The sequence below is a fragment of the Oryza brachyantha genome, chromosome 11 (assembly GCF_000231095.2).
Source record: "Oryza brachyantha chromosome 11, ObraRS2, whole genome shotgun sequence".
Lineage (NCBI taxonomy): Eukaryota > Viridiplantae > Streptophyta > Magnoliopsida > Poales > Poaceae > Oryza > Oryza brachyantha.
Genome location: NC_023173.2, coordinates 2,581,689 through 2,602,494, shown reverse-complemented (window position 1 = coordinate 2,602,494; position 20,806 = coordinate 2,581,689). Strand labels below are relative to the sequence as shown.

At 43.4% G+C, this 20,806-nt stretch overlaps 4 protein-coding genes across 4 annotated transcripts; all 4 read left to right on the top strand.

The window, feature by feature from the left end:
* Nucleotides 1-407: 407 nt before the first annotated feature.
* Nucleotides 408-4,277, top strand: LOC102718965 (calcium-dependent protein kinase 24). Its single transcript, XM_006663185.3, has 7 exons — nucleotides 408-1,107; nucleotides 1,988-2,131; nucleotides 2,218-2,370; nucleotides 2,486-2,601; nucleotides 3,081-3,248; nucleotides 3,500-3,724; nucleotides 3,810-4,277. Exons 1-7 carry the CDS (start codon nucleotides 486-488, stop codon nucleotides 3,939-3,941), a joined length of 1,560 nt encoding a protein of 519 aa, XP_006663248.3. The 5' UTR covers nucleotides 408-485; the 3' UTR covers nucleotides 3,942-4,277.
* An 894-nt stretch (nucleotides 4,278-5,171) lies between these two features.
* Nucleotides 5,172-7,135, top strand: LOC102718688 (integrator complex subunit 3). Its single transcript, XM_006663184.3, has one exon. It carries the CDS (start codon nucleotides 5,400-5,402, stop codon nucleotides 6,309-6,311), a length of 912 nt encoding a protein of 303 aa, XP_006663247.1. The 5' UTR covers nucleotides 5,172-5,399; the 3' UTR covers nucleotides 6,312-7,135.
* A 788-nt stretch (nucleotides 7,136-7,923) lies between these two features.
* On the top strand, nucleotides 7,924-10,804 carry LOC102706417 (fructose-bisphosphate aldolase, chloroplastic). Its single transcript, XM_006662706.2, has 6 exons — nucleotides 7,924-8,220; nucleotides 8,793-9,062; nucleotides 9,345-9,454; nucleotides 9,545-9,635; nucleotides 9,753-10,022; nucleotides 10,184-10,804. The coding sequence occupies exons 1-6, from the start codon at nucleotides 8,074-8,076 to the stop codon at nucleotides 10,460-10,462; spliced, it is 1,167 nt and encodes a 388-aa protein (XP_006662769.1). The 5' UTR covers nucleotides 7,924-8,073; the 3' UTR covers nucleotides 10,463-10,804.
* A 2,668-nt stretch (nucleotides 10,805-13,472) lies between these two features.
* LOC102706138 (CBS domain-containing protein CBSCBSPB3-like) lies at nucleotides 13,473-19,095 on the top strand. The gene is made up of 14 exons (XM_006662705.3): nucleotides 13,473-13,801; nucleotides 13,922-14,081; nucleotides 15,023-15,155; nucleotides 15,722-15,892; nucleotides 16,188-16,266; nucleotides 16,519-16,632; nucleotides 16,736-16,802; nucleotides 16,898-17,003; nucleotides 17,092-17,150; nucleotides 17,232-17,341; nucleotides 17,419-17,546; nucleotides 17,628-17,710; nucleotides 18,178-18,267; nucleotides 18,375-19,095. Exons 1-14 carry the CDS (start codon nucleotides 13,647-13,649, stop codon nucleotides 18,576-18,578), a joined length of 1,659 nt encoding a protein of 552 aa, XP_006662768.1. The 5' UTR covers nucleotides 13,473-13,646; the 3' UTR covers nucleotides 18,579-19,095.
* The last annotated feature ends 1,711 nt before the right edge of the window (nucleotides 19,096-20,806 follow it).

The following is a 20,806-nucleotide window of genomic DNA, read 5'->3' as shown; positions in this document are numbered from 1 at the left end:
TTCCTTTCCCCTGTTCTTTTTTTTTTCTCTCCTCCTTCTGCAAGATTGCATCTTCCCCGAGTGACACCTGAGAAAGCGAGAGCGAGATTTTTTTTTTCTTCTTCTTGCTTTTTATTCCTCTTTTTGGTGCTCACGCTTTGGCCATAAACCTCACATAAAGCTCGGTTTCTTGGTGCTTTTTCGTTCGAGGATCGCCGGGGTTTGAACCCAAGATCCCAAATTTCGTGTGTTCTTCCGTTTCTTTCCATCTCATCAATCCACAGAAATCCTCGGGGGGGCAGAGCGCCGGGATTTTTCTACCGAGGGTAAATGAGCTTCCGTTGTTGATTGCTTCTTCTTGATCGCATTCTGTCGCCGCGTGTTGCCGAATTCGTTAGCTTTTTTCTTCGATTCGTGATCCAGGGACGGCGAGGAAGCTTCTTCCCCCACCCCTGGTGCGGTGCCCGTGCGGTTCTTGATTTGGGGTGCGCGCCGTGGGGTCGCCAATGCAGCCGGACCCGAGCGGGAGCTGCGACGGCAATGCGAAGGCGACGCTGCCGCCGCCAGTGACGGCGCCGGGGCCGGGGGCGGGGGCGGCGGCGGCGGGCGGGGGGCGGCCGGTGTCGGTGCTGCCGCACAAGACGGCGAACGTGCGGGACCACTACCGCATCGGGAAGAAGCTCGGGCAGGGGCAGTTCGGGACGACGTACCTGTGCGTGGCGAAGGCCGACGGCGGCGAGTTCGCGTGCAAGTCCATCCCCAAGCGGAAGCTGCTGTGCCGGGAGGACTACGAGGACGTGTGGCGCGAGATCCAGATCATGCACCACCTCTCCGAGCACCCCAACGTCGTGCGCATCCGCGGCGCCTACGAGGACGCTCTCTTCGTGCACATTGTCATGGAGCTCTGCGCCGGCGGCGAGCTCTTCGACCGCATCGTCGCCAAGGGCCACTACAGCGAGCGCGCCGCCGCGCAGCTCATCCGGACGATCGTCGGCGTCGTGGAGGGGTGCCACTCGCTCGGCGTCATGCACCGGGACCTCAAGCCGGAGAACTTCCTCTTCGCCAGCACCGCCGAGGACGCGCCCCTCAAGGCCACCGATTTCGGGCTCTCCATGTTCTACAAGCCTGGTATGTTTGTGGTTTCTTTGTTTCACATTTGCTCATATTGGCAGCCAATTCTTTGGGTGTTTTATTGCTCATATGTTGCATTAAAATGTGTAGTACTTTTAGTGATTCTGTTTGCGGTTCTTGCTCATGTAGCATTAAAATGACCATTTGGAGCTTTGTTAATTGCTTGCCTTGATGAGTTCTATTGAACTCAGCAACAGTTCTTGCATACATTGTTCATTTTGCTGGAAGAGAGCATGCATGTTTGCGATGATGGTTAGCTCCATCTATCATTTTGTTACACCCTACTCTCATCTCATATATTGGGTTTTGTCTTCGAATAAATGAAGCTGAGAAATGTGCTTGGTGTGGGAGGAGAGGGGATTGAAGCCTTATTGGAGTTTTAGCTGGAAATGCAATCTTTGAATGTTACATTTTTGAGAAAAGGATTACCAGAAACAGTTCCAACATCCTAGTATTAGTAACAATGATGTAAATGATAAGAGTAGTGGTTTTGTGGTTTATACCATTGGAACTTTGAATACATATCAAAGATTTCTTTAATGATATTTTGGTAGTTGCAAATTAGTAATTTTGGCAAGGAATCATGCAGTACTATAACCTTGTTATGGTTACAGTATGTAACCTTAAAGGGGGTGGGAGAGAGGTGTGTTAATGTAGTTAGCCCAGTCTAGTTCAATGGCAATCTTATGTATTGTTGGACATCATGTTTGGTTACAGGCTGCCTAATTCATAAAGGGAATGTGAAATGCATTGTTATACACCATTGCCATTTGTTCTTTATTTGCTTGCATTTGCACTGTGTATTTGACATGGATCTTGTTCAGGAATGCTATACGAGTTATGTTAAGTTTATGAATTCTGGTTTTCATTTCCTCAGGTGATAAGTTCTCTGATGTTGTTGGGAGCCCCTATTATGTTGCACCTGAGGTACTTCAGAAATGTTATGGTCCAGAATCTGATGTTTGGAGCGCTGGGGTGATTCTTTACATTTTGCTATGTGGTGTTCCACCATTTTGGGCAGGTAAATTATTTGCCATTAAATAATTAAATTAGTAGGTCCCTCCAAATTCTCATGTTCCCATTGTCATGCTGCCTCTTGCCTTGCAGAAACTGAAGCTGGAATTTTCAGGCAGATTCTACGAGGCAAACTTGATTTTGAATCTGAACCCTGGCCTAGCATCTCTGATAGTGCTAAAGATCTGGTCCGTAATATGCTTTGTCGGGATCCTTCAAAGAGACTTACGGCCCATGAGGTTCTCTGTAAGTTGACCTTGTTCCCTACTCTCACTAGCTCACTTAGGCAGTTGGCTGCTGGTTTCTAGGTTTGGCTGCCTAGAATATGTTTTATCTCCTTGTGATTCATTGCTTATTCCAGGTCACCCATGGATTGTTGATGATGCTGTGGCACCTGACAAACCTATTGATTCTGCTGTTTTGTCAAGACTGAAGCACTTTTCGGCAATGAACAAGCTCAAGAAAATGGCATTGAGGGTATGAATATTTGCCTATCTCTTCATGTTTGTGCAATGATATCTCAATATTTACTTCTTTATTATTTCAATTACTCAGGATTTCCTTGTTTTCTTTATATGAAAAGTCACCCAACAAGTGTTGTTATATCCTACAAATATGTGCATTTCTAATAGAGAGAGTTACATGGTCTCATGAATCATGATGCCTCGTCTCATCCATTTACACCAACTTTGTTTGATCCAGATGTGTTTTGAATACATCGAGTAACTATTTCGTTCATGTCAATGTTATCCAAGCAGAACATTAGATCTAAGATGAGGTAGCGAGTTGATCTTTTCTGACATTTGTCTGGGGACTACACAAAACTTTTCAGTTGGCATCCTAGACAATGCATTTACAGGCAGGCAAAGTAGTTTTTTTTGAATGAATGTGAAACTCGCAATGATCATGTTGAGCTCTTTACATACTGCAAGTGTTAAGCATCTTTTATCTTGCAGGTTATTGCTGAAAGCCTGTCTGAGGAAGAGATTGGAGGACTAAAGGAGCTATTCAAAATGATTGATACTGACAATAGTGGAACTATAACTTTTGATGAGCTAAAGGAGGGCTTGAAAAGGGTGGGTTCAGAATTAACGGAACATGAAATCCAGGCTTTAATGGAAGCGGTGAGTGCTTCTTTTCTAGTTAATCCTTAAATTGAAATGTAACTTGCAGTTGCAGGGTCGGCTGATCCTCAGCCTTTTGTATATTTCTTGCATCCTGTATTTTTTATTTCTCCTAATTAATCAATTCAGCAGCTCTCTTGCCGTTGCTAAAGGGAAAACATCCTTGAGTGCAAAGAAAGTATACTGTATTAATATTTAAGATAGCATGTGTTACTGCTATTGCTAAATTGTAATCTGCCGATTTGTTTCAGGCTGATATTGACAACAGTGGAACCATTGACTATGGTGAATTCATTGCAGCTACTCTGCACATGAATAAACTAGAGAGGGAGGAAAACTTGGTATCAGCATTTTCATTTTTCGACAAGGATGGAAGTGGTTTCATAACTATTGATGAGCTGTCACAAGCATGCCACGAATTTGGCCTTGATGATGTTCACCTTGAGGATATGATTAAAGATGTTGATCAAAACAATGTGAGTCTTTCTTATACTTACCATTCTGAAGCTTGTCCCGTTGTTGACTTGTTTGTTCACCAACTGATTTCTGCACCGTTTTCAGGATGGGCAAATTGACTACAGCGAGTTCACAGCGATGATGAGAAAGGGCAATGCTGGTGGAGCTGGAAGGAGGACTATGAGGAACAGTTTGCAGTTGAATCTTGGTGAGATCTTGAATCCCAGCAATAGCTGACTCCTGGAAGGACATGGCTATTAGATGCCATCACTGTCTGAATTTCTATACGCCTGCATCAGCCTGTACTAATCTCAAAAGGGAGCACATCATTGAGTGATTGTCTCCTCGTGTTACTGAGACGGTGAAGAGTTTTCGTAGCATCGTAATAGCTACCAGAGGGAGAGAGAAATGTTGTTCCTGTGATCCTAGTATCCTATCGTTCTATACCGATCTTAGATATGCTGTAGGTGGTAATGCAATGAACTGCCTATATGTATTCCTGCCGTTGTTGTAGACTGAACATTGGTGATAGATGGGCTATGCTCTTCGCATCATTTCTCTCTTTGTTCCTGATGTTAAATGTCGCTCCAAGTATTTGTTAGTCCCTGCTTCTTATCAATCTTAAATATAATATCTGATCACAAATATTTGATGTCTACTACAAGATTTGGGTGGGCCGCGTTCGGGTGAGTAATAAGGGTGTGTTAGTTACCCGGTGTAAGTACATGATTAATTAATTATTAAAAAAATAAAATATATTAATATGATTTTTAAAGCAACTTTTTCTAAAAAATTATAAAAAAATACATTGTTTAGAAATTCGGGAAGTATGCGTGTGAAAACGAGAGAATCAAAATAACGTGGTCTTGGTCATATTTTTAACCATGTGTGCTTAAATAATTTTAGACTTACAGTCAAAGTTTATCCTAAATTCATGAAAAAAAAAGACAATGTTAGATCACTTTCACATTGAGTTGGGCCGGAATTGAGGCCCATCTAATCCACTCCCCAATGGGCTTGGATTTTACTCCAAAATCTTTGAGCATCAACGAAAATGGGCCGGGCATCGTGGGCTCCGAAGCCCAGCCAAAATCTGGATAAGAAGGTGAGGAGAAAACCCATCCAAAATCTGCTCCCCGCAACTCAATGCCGCCGCCGCCGCCGCGGCTGCTCGCCGGCGGCGACCACCACCCGTCGCCCACCGCCCCGTTATCGCCGGAGCACCAGTTCCTCTCGGCCCACCTCCTCCTCCCCTCCCCGTCCCCGTCCAACCTCTCATCCCCGCACCTCCCTCTCGCCCTCGCCTTCTCCTTCCTCACCGACCCTCCCCCACTCCCCCGCCGCCTCCTCGTCCTGCTCCACGCCGCCGGGGCGCGCTTCCCTGCCTTCTACCACGCCTTCTCCTCCGCGCTCCTCTCCCTCCCCTTCCCCCTCCTGCTCCCCCACCCGCGCGCCCGCCTCCTGCTCGCCGCCTCCGAGCTCGCCCGCGCGGCGGCGCCGGGGTTCGCGCCCTTACTGGTCTCTCTCCTCCGCCGCCTTCCCTTCCCCGGAGACGCCCGCCTGCTTGAGATCCTCCACGAGCACTCCTCCTTCGTCGCCGACGAAGAGCCCCAGCTCCTGGCCTCCGCTGTCTTCGCCTTCCTCCGCCTCCTCGCCAAGAACCGCCTCCCTCCGGCCCCGCGGAGTATCGATTGCATGGACTGTGAAGAGTGCAAGAGCGTAGAGAATCTTGGAGATTGCAGGGAGAAGCTAGTGTCTTTCTGTGTCTCCGTGTTGCGGGATCACATCCAAGTGTGTAAGCTGATCGGGAGGGATCTTGTGAGGTGTCTCCATGAACTGGTGCTCGTGCCGAAGTTCCAGGAACTGTGGAAAGAATCCGTGTTGGGCCGTGTCGCGGACATCTGCCGCATTGGCACGCCGGGTTGGTCCACTGCATTGGCCATCTCACCGGAGATGGAAACGCAGCTGCTGTTCATGATGAACAATGTGAAGTGGGGGAACCAGAAGAGGTACCAGCTGTGGTTTGCGAAGAAGCACTTGATGGTGCCTGGAGGGGAGGAGAGGATACCGGACATTGTTCGGTTCATATGTTGTGGGTACCATCCATCAAATGAGGTTATGCAATCTGGTGTCATTGCCCGATGGGCGGTCATAGGTTGGCTGCTGACGAGATGCAGTAAGAGCTACGTGCAGGCGAATGCGAAGCTGGCGCTGTTCTATGACTGGTTGTTTTTTGATGAGGGTAAGGGCAACGTCATGAATATTGAGCCTGCAATGCTCCTGATGGTAAACTCAGTATCACAGTATACTGATATCACTAACATGCTACTTGAGTTCTTGTTTCTTCTGGTTGAGAATTATGAGGTGCAGAGAAAGGAGGCGATCGGTGCGTGTGTAAGGAATGCATTTGGGGTACTGGTGAAGAAAGGAGTGGTCCCTTCCTTGGAGATATTGACATGCTGTGAGAAGCTATCACCGATGCTGAGGCAAAAACTTGTGGCATTTTTATCTTCTGCTAGTCCTGAAGAAACTGAAAAAAGCTGTGTGCAACCGATTGATGAGGCTTCTAAAGCAATGGAATTGGAGAACAGAGTCTGCTCAAACTAGAACTAGTTACTGGTTAATCACGGTGCTCTGTGTTGTCAAACTAGACATCTTTACTGGTTAATCATTTGCCAGAAATTGCTTCTTTGAAATCGTCGGGAAGACCTAGATAGAGTACTTGAAGATGGTACGGGCATCACAAGTGGAGGTGAGCACATCCTTTGAGGATGGAAGAAAACGAGTTATAGAATGTGGGCTTACCAACAGCTGGCCGTATGAGCTACGCATACTATATCCATGCTGACTGATATCACACGGACACATTTTTTGACATCGTTACAGTCTAACCCATACAGTCAAACTGAATCAGAAGTCAACTATGTAATACACAACCTTGTTAGTATACTCATATTCATTGTTATGAGATAATGAACAGGCCTTAGCATTGGTTTCTCATTTGAAGTATGGAAATGGTATATACATTTAACTGAAAGACACAATATGTGCTTCATGCCATGTATTTAAATTAGTTTTTAATTGTAACAATTTCATGTACAGCAGAAAGCTAGGTATTTATACAAATTTACAGTCTGCCTGAACTGATTGGAGAAACCTCAATGAGCTTTTGGATGCTAGAAGCCTAAGACAAAATGTACAGATCTTATGTTCAAATGTGCTGCAGAGACAACATGCACAGCATCCTTGTGATGGTGAATGTTTTTGTGTGGGCGTCAGGGCATGGTATATTTTCTTCGGAAACATAGCCACGTGTGTGGATAAATTTCTCCTCGGTTATAGGAGTTCATCCGATTTAAGTAGGCCACAATTATGCACTTGTAAATATTTTGTAACTATAAGCTTTTGTTATTCAATTAGTAAAATCTCTTTCGTGGTACTTTGTCTCTTTCCTTTTCACTGAGACCAGTAGGTGCCATCTACCAACTTGGTTCTCTGATATCAATGTTTTTGGGGAGTAGTAGAACAACATTTCATTTACATTTCTTTTTTGGCCTTCAGTTTTCTCAAAACATCTACCACTCTCTGATGATGCGCATGATTTCTCCCCTCTTTGTAAGGGTAATCTGTCCTAATTGTGATCATCATATCAAGTGCTACCACAAATGACCCGCAAGACTACTACATGGCTGGAATTGTTTTGAAGGCATTCTTGGCCTGGACTGTCAAATTAGTGGTGAATGAGTCTTCTGCAGCCATACAGAAGCAGCAATCTGTCTTGTGATCTGCCAGAACGATGTGTGCCACACAAGGGACCCTGCATACAACAAACAACTCACAGCTGGAGCTGTTATCACCCAAACACCAACAGGAATTGCTGGTGAATTTCAATGGTTGGACAGGTTCATGGATGTCATATATCAGGACATCTCCACCGTCGAAAGGCGCCTATGGGCAATAGTTCTTGGTGAAATGTACCCACAGAAAGCCAGGGTTTTTTCATCAGCCAGGAATGATCCTTCCTAGGGCCAAGAACTTTTGGACAATATTTATCGCAAAGAAGAAAATTCTGTTTTTTACATGGTACACAGAAAAGGGTAAGGAAATCAAGGAGAAAACCAAGTGCCAGGGCCAGGACAAAGGAGGTGGTGGCAAGAGGATTGGAGCAACCAAAGCACAGCCATTCATATCCAGAAGGCCAACCTCCACCTCACAACTCATATCCCTTGTGTGCCCCCGGTGCAGGCCCTTAAATTTGAGAAGTTGCTGCACTTCTCACCCCCCCTCTAAGGAAAGACTGCAAGCAAAGCTGTGTCAAAGAGCGGGCAGCACCTGATCTCCTTTGCCTTCAGGAAACCAGGAGCAAGCAATGGCGTCTGCTACTCTCCTCAAGTCATCTTTCCTTCCCAAGAAGTCTGAATGGGGTGCCACCCGTCAGGCTGCCGCTCCCAAGCCTGTGACAGTCTCCATGGTTGTCCGTGCTGGTGCTTACGACGATGAGCTTGTCAAGACTGCGGTATGCTTTCTGAATATCACCCATACTGTTGTACAGTTTTTTTTCTTTTTCATGCATTTGTTGTCTCCTTATTATGTCAATGGCAAGTGAAGAACTAGATGTGATTTCAGGCTGGATATAATAAGCACTAATCATCAATAAATCGAACAGGATGTGCTGTCATGACAAGTTATGTATAGCAGAATTCAGTGAACATAAGTTCGATGATTCATCATAAAAACGCATGTTGTGGTCTTAACAAGATTCAGAGATACTGATTGGTGTATACCGAATGAAGTTAGGGGATTCAAAACATCTTCGTGATACATTTGTAAATTTGACATCTGCATCAAGACATGACATAGGCTAACCACTAGTAGTAAGGATAAGACATGAAGCATCCATGTGTCCTAGTTATTATGTTCTTTAACTTTGAACCATCTGCAAGGCCATCATTCAGAATAAAACTTTGGTACTTTCTAATCCTAGAATATAACAAGCACAAGTTATCCACTTTGGATATGTAAATTCTTCTGATGAGTTTTCATCCAACCGTGACAACAAGACTAAGAACTTTATTCCTTCTGCTGCAGAAAACCATCGCATCACCAGGAAGGGGTATCCTCGCCATGGATGAGTCGAACGCGACCTGCGGCAAGAGGCTTGCCTCAATTGGCCTTGAGAACACTGAGGCCAACCGCCAGGCTTACCGGACCCTCCTTGTCACTGCACCTGGCCTGGGACAGTACATCTCCGGTGCTATCCTCTTTGAGGAGACTCTGTACCAGTCAACTGTTGATGGCAAGAAGATTGTTGACATCCTAACTGAGCAGAAAATTGTTCCAGGTATCAAGGTCGACAAGGTATGCAGTTCACTCCAGACTGACTCATGATCCTTGCTGTGCATTCAAAGTATCAAACTTATTAAAAGCTAATATAAAATCAAATGTATTAGTGCTGTGCTGTGACTATTTCTGGAGTAAATCATTGTGGGCCAAGACTTCAAAGTAGACAGTTAACTAGTTGCTCAATCAGATTTCAGAATTGAGGCAATAAAAAATGCAACTTTGAATCAAACCAAACGAGATACTTTCAGATTTATATCTATTAGAAGAACAACATTCTAAATTTGTGCTCGATCTCAGGGTCTTGTGCCCCTTACTGGCTCCAACAACGAGTCATGGTGCCAAGGTCTCGATGGCCTTGCCTCGCGTGAGGCAGCCTACTACCAGCAGGGCGCTCGCTTCGCCAAGTGGTGAGAAATTATTCACCTATAACTGTTATTACTTTTCACATGTCATCGCTCGATCGATGTTCCAGTGGCTGACATGAAGCTGTTCTTCAGGCGCACTGTTGTCAGCATCCCCAACGGCCCATCTGAGCTTGCCGTGAAGGAAGCTGCCTGGGGTCTTGCCCGCTATGCTGCCATTTCTCAGGTATAGACCTTGCCTCTTCTGATCAAATAAACTAAACATTTCTTGATGATGTTACAAAGAACACGATATGCATGGTTTGTGCAAAGCATGAACAATATAATTTTCTTGAAATACTAGGACAACGGGCTGGTGCCAATCGTGGAGCCCGAAATCCTTCTGGATGGTGAGCACGGCATCGACAGGACCTTCGAGATTGCACAGAAGGTCTGGGCCGAGGTGTTCTTCTACATGGCCGAGAACAACGTCATGTTCGAGGGCATCCTCCTCAAGCCCAGCATGGTTACCCCTGGTGCTGAGTGCAAGGACAGGGCCACCCCTGAGCAAGTAGCTGACTACACCCTCAAGCTCCTCCACAGAAGGATCCCTCCTGCCGTCCCTGGCATCATGGTCAGCTAACATTAACTGCTTAATTAGCTCTCCTTGCATAATTAATGATCCTGTGGCTGCCACTGCAAATGCTAATCAACCATGAAACTGCAAAGATTATCTAGCAAAGAAAGCTATCAGCTTGCTCATTCTGACATGGCCATGTCTGTCACTGGGTGCAGTTCTTGTCGGGCGGGCAGTCGGAGGTGGAGGCGACGCAGAACCTGAACGCGATGAACCAGGGGGCGAACCCGTGGCACGTGTCGTTCTCGTACGCGAGGGCGCTGCAGAACACGTGCCTGAAGACGTGGGGCGGGCAGCCGGAGAACGTGAAGGCGGCGCAGGACGCGCTGCTGCTCCGCGCCAAGGCCAACTCGCTGGCGCAGCTCGGCAAGTACACCAGCGACGGCGAGGCCGCCGAGGCCAAGGAGGGCATGTTCGTCAAGAACTACGTCTACTGATCAATCCATCCATCAATCAGCGAAGCTGCTGCTGCTGTTACTGCTAGTACGTACGTACGTACGTACATCGAGGGCACTGTAGCCAGTGTGTCGTCACAGTTTCAGGTTGAGATCGATCGATCGATGGACAAAGTTAAAACTATACTGCGTTAATTAAATTTTACCTTAAGAACAGACATCCATGGAACGGTGGTTCAGTTCCTCCGATCCTCTTGTATTCATCACATGATCTTTTCTAGAGCGTTTGCTATACATACCTCGTGTTTTGCCTCTGCAAACGTTTGTGTAGACCAATCTGTGTACTGTTATGTGTGGTCTGTGAATCGATTTGGTTACTGCAAAGTTTTGCCCATTTCGTACGCCAGTGTTAATTTCTGGTTACCCTTGTTTTACAACCATTCCCTGCCACATACTTTGAATTCTTTTCATTTTTTCAATCCGGTACTGGTGCTAAATAGCGAATAGCGGGGTGATAGTGGATTAGGGTCTACCTAGCGGATCACGGATAACAGACACTATAGCGGGCGCTAAGTTCCAACAACGATATTTAATAATCACACATATATTTAATTACGTGTAGATGACCAAAGGATTTTTAATACATTTACAAAGCAACTAATAAACAAATTGATGATAAGTCATAGTACACTTATAACTGAAAAGCATAAATAGACATTTACGTGCACTTAAAAAGTTAATGTCTTGTTCCACCACGAAGCACAGTAGTTGCCGCTTGCCGCTCGACGTCTAGTTGGTCCGCCGGCGTTGATTCGTGGGCAGCCGAGTAGCGCTGCATGGCACAAGTGATGTAGTGCTTGTGACTTGTGAGTCGTGACAACGTGATTAGATAGGAATACAATAAGAAGGGAGTAAAGCGATAGGCTAGGGATTAGGGTTACATACGTTTTTCATGCTGTGATTACGGCTTGCTAAGTCATTTTGCAGACTGCTATTGTGGTGCGCTAACTGCATTTGTGGCCGCTAGGTTTCAGGCTGCTACATCTAAACTGGTACCTCATAGCGGTAGTGAAAGTGGACCAATACCGCAATTACACTGTAGCAGCCGCTACCGCCGCTATTTAGCTTATGTAGCTAGCTACCGTCCTCCCTTGAGGAGCTGTTCTGCTGAATCTTGGATCATAATGCATAAGGTTACTTGCCACGATTTTAGTACATGCAATTTCAGCCTATACGTGCGCGTGATTTTGGCCCATAAGTTCACAAAAATTAGGCCCATACATCCGCACAACATTGAATTTGGCCCAGTGTTACGCGTGAATTTAGACCTGAGAGTTCATCAATTCGGCCCAGTATGCGCGTGACTTCAGCCCACCAGTGCACGCGAATTCAGCCCATGACCGAGAAAAAATTCGGCCAGGGATGTGTGCAAATTCGGCCCAACACGGCGTGTGATTACGGTCCATTTATGCCCGTATTTAAGGCCCATAAGTGCGTGTGGCTGGGCCTGTACGTCTACCTGAATTTGGCCCATAGGAGCGCCTGTATTCAGCCCATGCGTGCGTATGTATTTGACCCATCAATTCGGCCCATATATGTGCTTGAATTAAGCCCATAACTACTAGTGAATTCGGCCCACAACAGTGTGTAACTTCAGCCCATAAGTGCGACTGTATTCGGCCCATCATATATGCAAGTGATTTGCCTCGCCGGTAAATTTCGGCCTTTCAGCATGGTAGCTTCGGCCCATAAGCTGTCGTGATTAAGCTGATTTTGGCCCATATATGTGAGTAATTTCAGCCCGCCAAAGAGCGTGAATTTAGCCCGTGAGTGGTTCTCACCATGGCCCATGTTTATTTGTCAATTCAGCTTGTGAATATGCATGAATTCAGCCCATGGTTGCTCGAATATTCGGCCGGTGTATATTCATTCGCTCGCGCAGCGTGATGGCCCAGCTACAGCCCACGAGATAGTGACGCTTCTCTCTCTGTAGCTCGTGTCTGGGCATGAATTCGGCCCGCCAAGTTCACCAATTCAGCCCATAAACTAATGAACTCATGCGTGCCCGTGTATTTGGCCCAAAGGGTGTGTGTATTCAGCCCATATATGTAGGTGAATTTGATCTGTTTCCAGTGAATTTAGCCTATGAGTGTCCGTGAACTCGGCCTATAAATAAGTACGGCTTCAGCCCATGAATGACCCATCTATGAACGTGTATTCAGGCCGTGAGTGTCCGACAAGTCAGGCATTCAGCCCATATGTTCAGATGAATTCAGCCCATTAATGCTTGTGATTTCAGGCCCGTCAATCGTAGAGAATTCAGCTCACAAGTGCGCTGAAATTTAGCCCGTCATGTGCTCAAATTCGGCCCGTCAATGCGCCTGATTCCGGCCTTTCGGTTCGGCCCATAAGTTGAAGGAGACAGGCCCAATTAGCGTATCAATTCAGCCCGTAAGTACATGTGAATTCGGCCTATGGGTGCGCATAAATTGAGCCCATATATGCCGGAGAATTTGGCCCATAGGTTGGCATCAATTTACCTGAATTTGGCTTACAGGTGTGCGTGAATTCGGCCGTAACTTGAGTCCGTTACTGTGGGTGAATTTGGCCCGTAGGTTGGCATAAATTTACCGGAATTTGGCCCACAGGTTTGCGTGAATTCGGCCCATGTATGGGAGTAACTTCCGCCCGTTACTGTGTATTTGGCCCATAGGTCGGCATGAATTTAGCCCGTGAGTGTCTTTCAATTTGGCCCATCGTTGGCTTGAATTCAACCCACAGTTGGCCCACAGGCGCCCATATAGCCATTACTGTGAGTGCATTTGGCCCATAGGTTCGCATGAACTTACTCGAATTTGGCCCATCGGCGCGCGTGAATTCGGCCCATATATGGTAGTAATTTCAGCCCGTTACTGTGAATGAATTTGGCCTATATTTGGCATGAATTTAGCCCGTATCTGCGCGAGAATTCGGCCTGCTTACATTAATAAACAGTTGGTTCCCATTGAGTGGGTGGGACCCACGTGACATTGACACATCATCGAAAGATCGATGCGCAGAACTCCCACGTGGGTGCGAGAGCCCAGTCGAACCGACGACCGCTCCCCTCCAACTTTTCCGGCGGCCGCCACCGCCGCCGCCGCCGACGATTCCTCTCACCGCTGATTGCCAACTACAGCGGTCAGTCCGGCGGGTTCTATAGACCGGACGAGCATCGGCCGCAATCATGAGTACCGCCGGCCTGGCGCTGAACCGCCGCACGCGCAGCCGGCCGCCGTCGGTGGCCTCCTCCCAGATGTCCGATGATCCCGCCAGCGCCACGGCCGCGGCCGCCGCCGCTATCTCCAACGGAGAAGGCACGGCCTCCCCCTGCCACGTCGGGTAAGCGAACCAAGGTTTCCTCCTCTCTCATGTTCTTTTTTTTCACGCCGTCTTTGGTTCTTACGGAAAGATTGGATTTTTTTTTTATTTCTCTTTCTTGTGCTGCCTCGATTTCTTCAGAGGAGAGAGGACGGTGAAGAAGCTGCGTCTGTCCAAGGCTCTGACGATGCCGGAGGGGACGACGGTGGCGGAGGCGTGCCGACGGATGGCGGCGAGGCGGGTGGACGCCCTGCTGCTCACGGACGCCAACGGCTTACTCTCCGGCATCGTCACCGATAAAGTAATTTATTTTTTCAAATCAATCTGTAACTTTTTTTTAAGCTGGAGGTGGCTGCGAGCCTGCGACTGGCTAATAAGTGGTTTTGGTATAATTCTACTCTACGAAACAACATAGATTTTGCTCTGTCTACATCAAGGGGCTAGGTGGAAGGCAATTCTGAAAGCTGGACGCTATATGTTATTGCAACTTTACCTTATGACTTCACACTTCTTTTGCTCCATCTGTCTGGTTAAACTAGCATATTGCCCAGGATTTTATTAAAGAAAATTATCATTAACATGTTATTACCATTATTTTCTGCATATATAATCTTTTAATTACTGCATATTTGTTATTAACCTATGGACTCATTGATCTGACATTTTTTCCTTCCCAAGAGATAACAGGGATGAGGGATGATTCATATGTGGGTCCTATAGTCATTAAAATATGAGAGTTGGTGATGGGAGGGTGTGCCAGATTCACCTCCCATCACCGATAGCCATTTTTAAATTTTCATTATATTATAGGAGTATAGATAAAAAATAGGAAGTTGGTGGTGGGATCGGTGGCAGATACATCACCCACCACCATCACTACTCCTTTTTACATGAATACAGAGTATAGATAATGATTGTTGTGGCTTTGGATACTGAAAACTACTTCATGAATCATTGGTGATGTAATGTGTTTGGCTGTGGCCCAGCTATATTGTGCTATATTTCCTTTGTCCTTCATGTGTTTGACTGCAAGTTTGTACAACTCACCGCAATGATCAATAGTATGTGTAACTAACTAACTAACTATTACATGCCAAAGTGCCTATGGTTCTTCAAGCTTAAAGGAGATGCTGTCTTTTCGTTCATGTTTTTTGCTAAATGGGATATAGGACATAGCTGGTACTTTTAGCTTAAAGGAGATAATTTATCTTGTCTTTTATTACTTACTTAATTGCTATACAGGACATAGCTACAAGGGTGATTTCAGAGGGGCTGCGGGTTGAGCAAACAATCATCTCCAAGATCATGACACGGACCCCTGTTTATGTCATGTCTGACACACTTGCTATCGAGGCCCTGCAGAAAATGGTCCAAGGTATATTGCATTTATCCTGTAATGTTATAGCATAGACCCTAGTAACATGCCTGTTTGGTTCAGATATTTCGGGCATCAGTCAATTGAACTCACTTCCCGTAACTCCTACAACCTGTGATTATTTAATATGCATTAATTATCTTTGGTGTAGGTACTTATTATTAGTTTTTTTTAATAATGATATTGCAATCAGTAGGTCCTCATGGCAATGTTAAACTAGCTATCTTGTTTACAATTATCACTATTTTGTATTTTTGTAATTCTGAGAAGCTTCAGTCAGCCTTATATTTAATTGTCTCATTGGATAAAATTTTCTTTAGGACAACTGCTACATAACTTTAACCTCTAAAATTTTCTTTAGGACATCAGTATTCAGCAGTTCTAATGACTAATATGCACATTGAGAAAATATATTCATTTATTAATAAGCAAGTGATAGAAAAGCTAGAAAACCCATGTTTTGAGTGTGCGTTTCTTATTGCAATAACTTGTACTCGTCATGCAAACTCATTCTATACATTGTCGCTGTCTCCTTATATTCCAAATAAACATATTTCTTGTTCTAGGAAAATTCAGGCACCTCCCAGTGGTGGAAAATGGTGAGGTCATTGCCATGCTGGACATTGCAAAATGCCTCTATGATGCAATATCAAGATTTGAAAAGGCATCAGAACAGGGAAGTGCGTTAGCAGCTGCTGTAGAAGGGGTTGAGCGTCAATTGGGAGGCGACTTATCAGGTTTTGTTCTTTTGTTTCACTCTAGATGTTTATTCTTACACAAGTAAGAACAGAAAGTGACTGTAGTCAGTACCCATCTGAACTAGCCAACTTGGTTATGATTTATGAACAATTTATAGTACCCAGTTTATCCCAAAGAGAAACGAGATTATTTTCAGAAATTGAAATCAAGTTTAATGTTGGATGCTTGACTGTATATGTTTCTGCTTTATTTTCTAAATATATTTCAATTAATCACCGTTTACTGGTCTTGTTTACCAGACCAAATTAATGTGTTTACCATTTGTGTATGCAGCTCATTCCACTTTAATAGAAACTCTAAGAGAAAGGATGTTTAAACCGTCATTGTCAACCATTATCTCGGAGAACACAAAGTATATAGTCTTTTTATTTGTATTCATCATTTCCGGGTGACCTTTCATAGATTGAAATAAATCAACACCATGCCACTGAGTTTTGTTCATATCCATAATACACCACGCACTGTGAGGATGGAATGTGGGCAGTGAGATGCCAGTGCCTCAGTGGTATATTGTAGAGACTGGATGAAACTCAGTGGTACAAAATGGATTACCCCACCATAATGTGGTTTGAGTGATGGGAGTTACATTTGTTTTAAATTGCAGGGTGGCAACTGTTTCACCATCGGATCCAGTCTATGTAGCAGCTAAAAAAATGCGTGAATTACGAGTTAACTCAGTGGTTATCACAACAGGAAATTCATTGCAAGGGATATTTACGTAAGCATTCCAATAATTTTATGGACCATTTCTTTATTTTATAGTCTGGATTATTTTATATTTCTTGATAAGGTTCTAATGGATATGTCATCGTGAAATTTAGTTCAAAGGATGTGCTAATGCGTGTTGTGGCACAAAATCTCTCTCCTGAATTAACTCATGTAGAAAAGGTTGTTTCTCCAACTGATTTTATTTTGACGTGTTGAAGCTGAAGGATTATATAATTCATTCTGGACTAACTGCGTTACTCGCTGTTTTACTCAAGGTAATGACTGCACACCCTGACTGTGCTACATTAGACACATCAATTCTTGATGCGCTGCATATTATGCACGATGGAAAATTCTTGCATATTCCTGTTGTTGATGGAGGTATCACCTGTTCTACTCAGTCTAAGGTTTCCCCTTCTATGGTACTTATATTTTGTATCTGACCGGGTTTTCAACTCTCCATGAACAGAAGGGAGAGTTACTGCTTGCTTGGATGTTCTGCAGCTTACCCATGCAGCCATTTCAATGGTCTCTCTGCACACGCATATCTTTTTGTTTCTCTTTCCTTGATTGTTCTCAAGTTTTCATATAACATCGTTGTGTGTGAAGTTTGAAGGGGGTCCTGGGGCTGCAAATGATGTCGCAAATACAATAATGCAGAAGTTTTGGGACTCAGCTCTTGCTTTCGAGCCCCCAGAGGAGGAATTTGATAGTCACAGGTTAATTGATGCTTCCTTTGCTGTTGTTTTTTCCCTTTTTAAAATGCAATTCTTACCTGCATTATTGCATTGTTCAGTGAAATATCTTTGGTGATGCCATCAGAGGTTGGAGATGGCAAGAGCAGCATTTATCCTCCTGTTGTTGGCAATTCATTTGTATTTAAACTTCAGGACCAGAAGGGGCAAATGCATAGATTTACATGTGGTAGGTGTTTATTAAGTTGGTTGAAAAATTAAACTATGGTTGTACTGCTATATAACAGTTCATTTTGTTCCATTTCTGCAGGTTCAGATAGTTTAAATGAGCTTGTGTCTTCTGTAGTGCAAAGATTAGGCATTGATGGCGAAAAGGGCACAGTTCAACTTTTGGTAAGATCCTGTAATTTGGTGCCTTTCTTTTATGAATTTCATTGGCATTTTGAAGTGGAAAATTAGGTGGTCAGTGTCTGATTCTGAAATTCAAGCTTTTTGTGTTTTCTAATGGAATTCTAACCGATATAATTACAAGATAGAAGCAAGTAACTAATCAGTATCCTTTGTGAATAAGGGTTTATCTTTTATCTTACGACACCCCATATCTGTATCTCCGTTAATATCCTGAACTGCTTATATATAGACATTAAATTGAACCATAGAGTTACAGAAATTCTATAAGCTGACTGATATGAACTGCCTTATCAGCACCGTTGCTGGTGACTACTTGTTCCACGAATTATGAATATACCATTAATTGTTACAACTTACAAGTACTTGATGACTTACTGCTAGATTGCCCCCAATTATGTGGCACCTCAACCACAATAGTATGAGCTAAATTTTGTTGCCATTCTGTACAGTACGATGATGATGAAGGTGATCGGGTGCTGGTCACTACAGATGCTGATCTTACCGGTGCTGTGCTCCATGCCAAATCATCTGGATTGAAGGTCTTTCATTTCTATAATCCTCGATTGTCCTCTCGGTTTTGCTTGTGGGATTTGTTGCTCATTTGATTACGGCCATTGCTTCAACAAAGTGAAACTTTCAATTTCAGGCCTTGAGGCTGTACATTGATGAGCCAAGTTCTAGTCCTGACCCCCGCGAAAAAAGTTCTAGTTCTGAAGTGACAAAGCAACCTCCAGAGCTGACAACTTCACACAGAATTGAATTGAACCCTGTTCATTATGGCCTGATGGCCGGTGCAATTGTTCTAACAGGCATTGCAGTGATGATTTACTTGAAACGCTCGAAAGTGTGATTCTCTGAGGGATAACCACTACACATTTGGCTCTCTGTCAAATATCAATGGCAGGACTACACTGCTTAGCTTATCAAACGAGTATAAGAGTGAAGAAACAGATGGACATCGACGATAAACTGCGCGCATGCAGTTAAGGACCTAAAAGCAATCAGCTGAAGGTCTCAAGTTTTTGGTGGGACTGAGCTCTTAACAAATATGGTATTTCTCCATTTCTTTGCATGCAGATTTTGTCACGGTTGTAGTGAAATGCATGCTGTTCATATTTGCTAGATATGAGTTCCTGGTCACCACGAATCTAGCGGGTGTCTTACCCTGATAGAATCCAAGAAGTGTTATGGAGAATACAACAATGTATAATCATTCATTATTAATGTGAGAAAGAATGAATATATGTGTCTCCTTTTTTTGATGTCTTCGTCTGTAAGAGCCTGGAACTGAGTATATGCATGATGTGGCTGATAAGATCGTTTAATTAGGATTTGATGCTGCAAAATTTAGATCATGGAAATATCTTTGTGCAACATTTTATTTTCCTTGTTGCAACTCTAGACCACTTCATGTGCTACCACTTATATGTTATATCTATCTGTTCTGAAAGCTATGTAGCAACTCGTCAGCATTTGCTTCTATTATCGCTATAATGGCGTGCTGACTATTTTTTCCTCACTTAATCCATGAAAACAACCTTGCATCCTCCTTCTGACATAACTACTAAAAATAATTTGTTCAGCTTTTTTTTCCTTCTTTTTTCCCTTTTTTTTTGTGGGGGCATGTCTCGTCGGGATGATAGCTGTCAAATATAGCTGATTCTATCAGAAATCGGGATTGGTTATGGAATAAATGGCTAATTATGCCGACACATTCATTCGTCTCCTAGATGAAAAATAAATGCAACGTAGTTTTAACAAAATTTAACGGAGTAGTTAGTTGGTTTTCTTGTAATTAAGCTACCTTTTCATTAGTGACACTATCCAGCCTAAGTTAGGATTAACAATAATTCCAGTACAATTGCTAGTGCCGGACGGGCACAAGAGGAGGTAGATTTGAATGGTGAACGTAGAGAAGGAAGAAAAGAGGTGATCAACCACCTTCACTCCAGTTTAATAATTACTGTCATTTTTTTAAAAAAAAACACCAATCTCTAAAACATATCCTTCACTATGATTATATGTTCATATATAAAAGTAAATAAATATTTAACTTTTTAAAATATTTTTTCAAACTCATCTGGTTCTACTTACTTGAGTATTTTAAAAGTTATTGATAGTTAAAGTTTAAATTATGAAATCAAAAATAGAGTACATAGAGCCCGACCGAAAGGGTAAGACCGTAATAGAAAAGAAAAGGAATATGAGTTAAAATGTATATTTATAAAAATAATATTGAAAACATAAGAGTTTGTCATGAAAAATCTACTAATATAATTTTCACATCTAAAAATCTTGATATTTTTGTATTGATTAATGATCTAAGATTTCAAGGTTCTGCTACACGCATCCTAGGATGCTATCCTTTTAATAACGCATGCATTAGAAAGTAAGAGTGTATAAGAACAAATAAATGAAGTAATATTGTTTTTGAGTATTGGAAATATTATACTAGACTAGAGGTAACGTACTGTAATAGTATCTCATAATTGATGAGTGATTATGTAGATGTAATTAGAGTCCATAACCTTTGCCCACCCCACCAAAAAGAGAAGTAGTACGTTGTAGTTCATTATTACAAATCTTGATTGCCCCCAAAAAAATTATTACAACATATTAGTACTCCATCATTGATGGATTGATTCACCAGTAACAGATCTAACTTTTGTTATTCCCTCCATCTCAAAAGGTAACTATTTCTAGCACTTAAATCTTGTCCTGAAATACAAAGGTCTATTCGTTTTGGAGGAAAAACAAATGATTTGATTCCTAAGGATTAGATTACTTTGGTTTCTAGGAATGAATTATAAAAAAACAGACAATGTCTTTCCTACATGTTGTAGAGAGAAGAACATAAGAAAATTTTTATCCATTCAAACCTTTTGGAAAAAATTATATGAATTGATATGGTCATGCACTTCTATTCCTATGCTTTTTCCTATTCAGGTTAAAATTCTTGCGAACATAATATGTACTAAACATTTTCAATACTATGGATATGCACAGTTACTACTTGTTATATCAGTCACATTTTATTTAATATTCTTCCATACCCCTATTTGACATCTCACTCTCATC

Bases quoted from the DNA above. Each gene is read 5' to 3' on its own strand.
- LOC102718965 (XM_006663185.3), top strand. From the start codon at position 486: ATGCAGCCGGACCCGAGCGGGAGCTGCGACGGCAATGCGAAGGCGACG. The intron at 2,602-3,080 runs GTATGAATATTT...TTTATCTTGCAG, and splicing joins TCAAGAAAATGGCATTGAGG to GTTATTGCTGAAAGCCTGTC. The intron at 3,725-3,809 runs GTGAGTCTTTCT...CACCGTTTTCAG, and splicing joins AAGATGTTGATCAAAACAAT to GATGGGCAAATTGACTACAG.
- LOC102718688 (XM_006663184.3), top strand. From the start codon at position 5,400: ATGGACTGTGAAGAGTGCAAGAGCGTAGAGAATCTTGGAGATTGCAGG.
- LOC102706417 (XM_006662706.2), top strand. From the start codon at position 8,074: ATGGCGTCTGCTACTCTCCTCAAGTCATCTTTCCTTCCCAAGAAGTCT. The intron at 9,063-9,344 runs GTATGCAGTTCA...GCTCGATCTCAG, and splicing joins CAGGTATCAAGGTCGACAAG to GGTCTTGTGCCCCTTACTGG. The intron at 10,023-10,183 runs GTCAGCTAACAT...CACTGGGTGCAG, and splicing joins CTGCCGTCCCTGGCATCATG to TTCTTGTCGGGCGGGCAGTC.
- LOC102706138 (XM_006662705.3), top strand. From the start codon at position 13,647: ATGAGTACCGCCGGCCTGGCGCTGAACCGCCGCACGCGCAGCCGGCCG. The intron at 17,711-18,177 runs GTAAGATCCTGT...CATTCTGTACAG, and splicing joins AGGGCACAGTTCAACTTTTG to TACGATGATGATGAAGGTGA. The intron at 18,268-18,374 runs GTCTTTCATTTC...TTTCAATTTCAG, and splicing joins CCAAATCATCTGGATTGAAG to GCCTTGAGGCTGTACATTGA.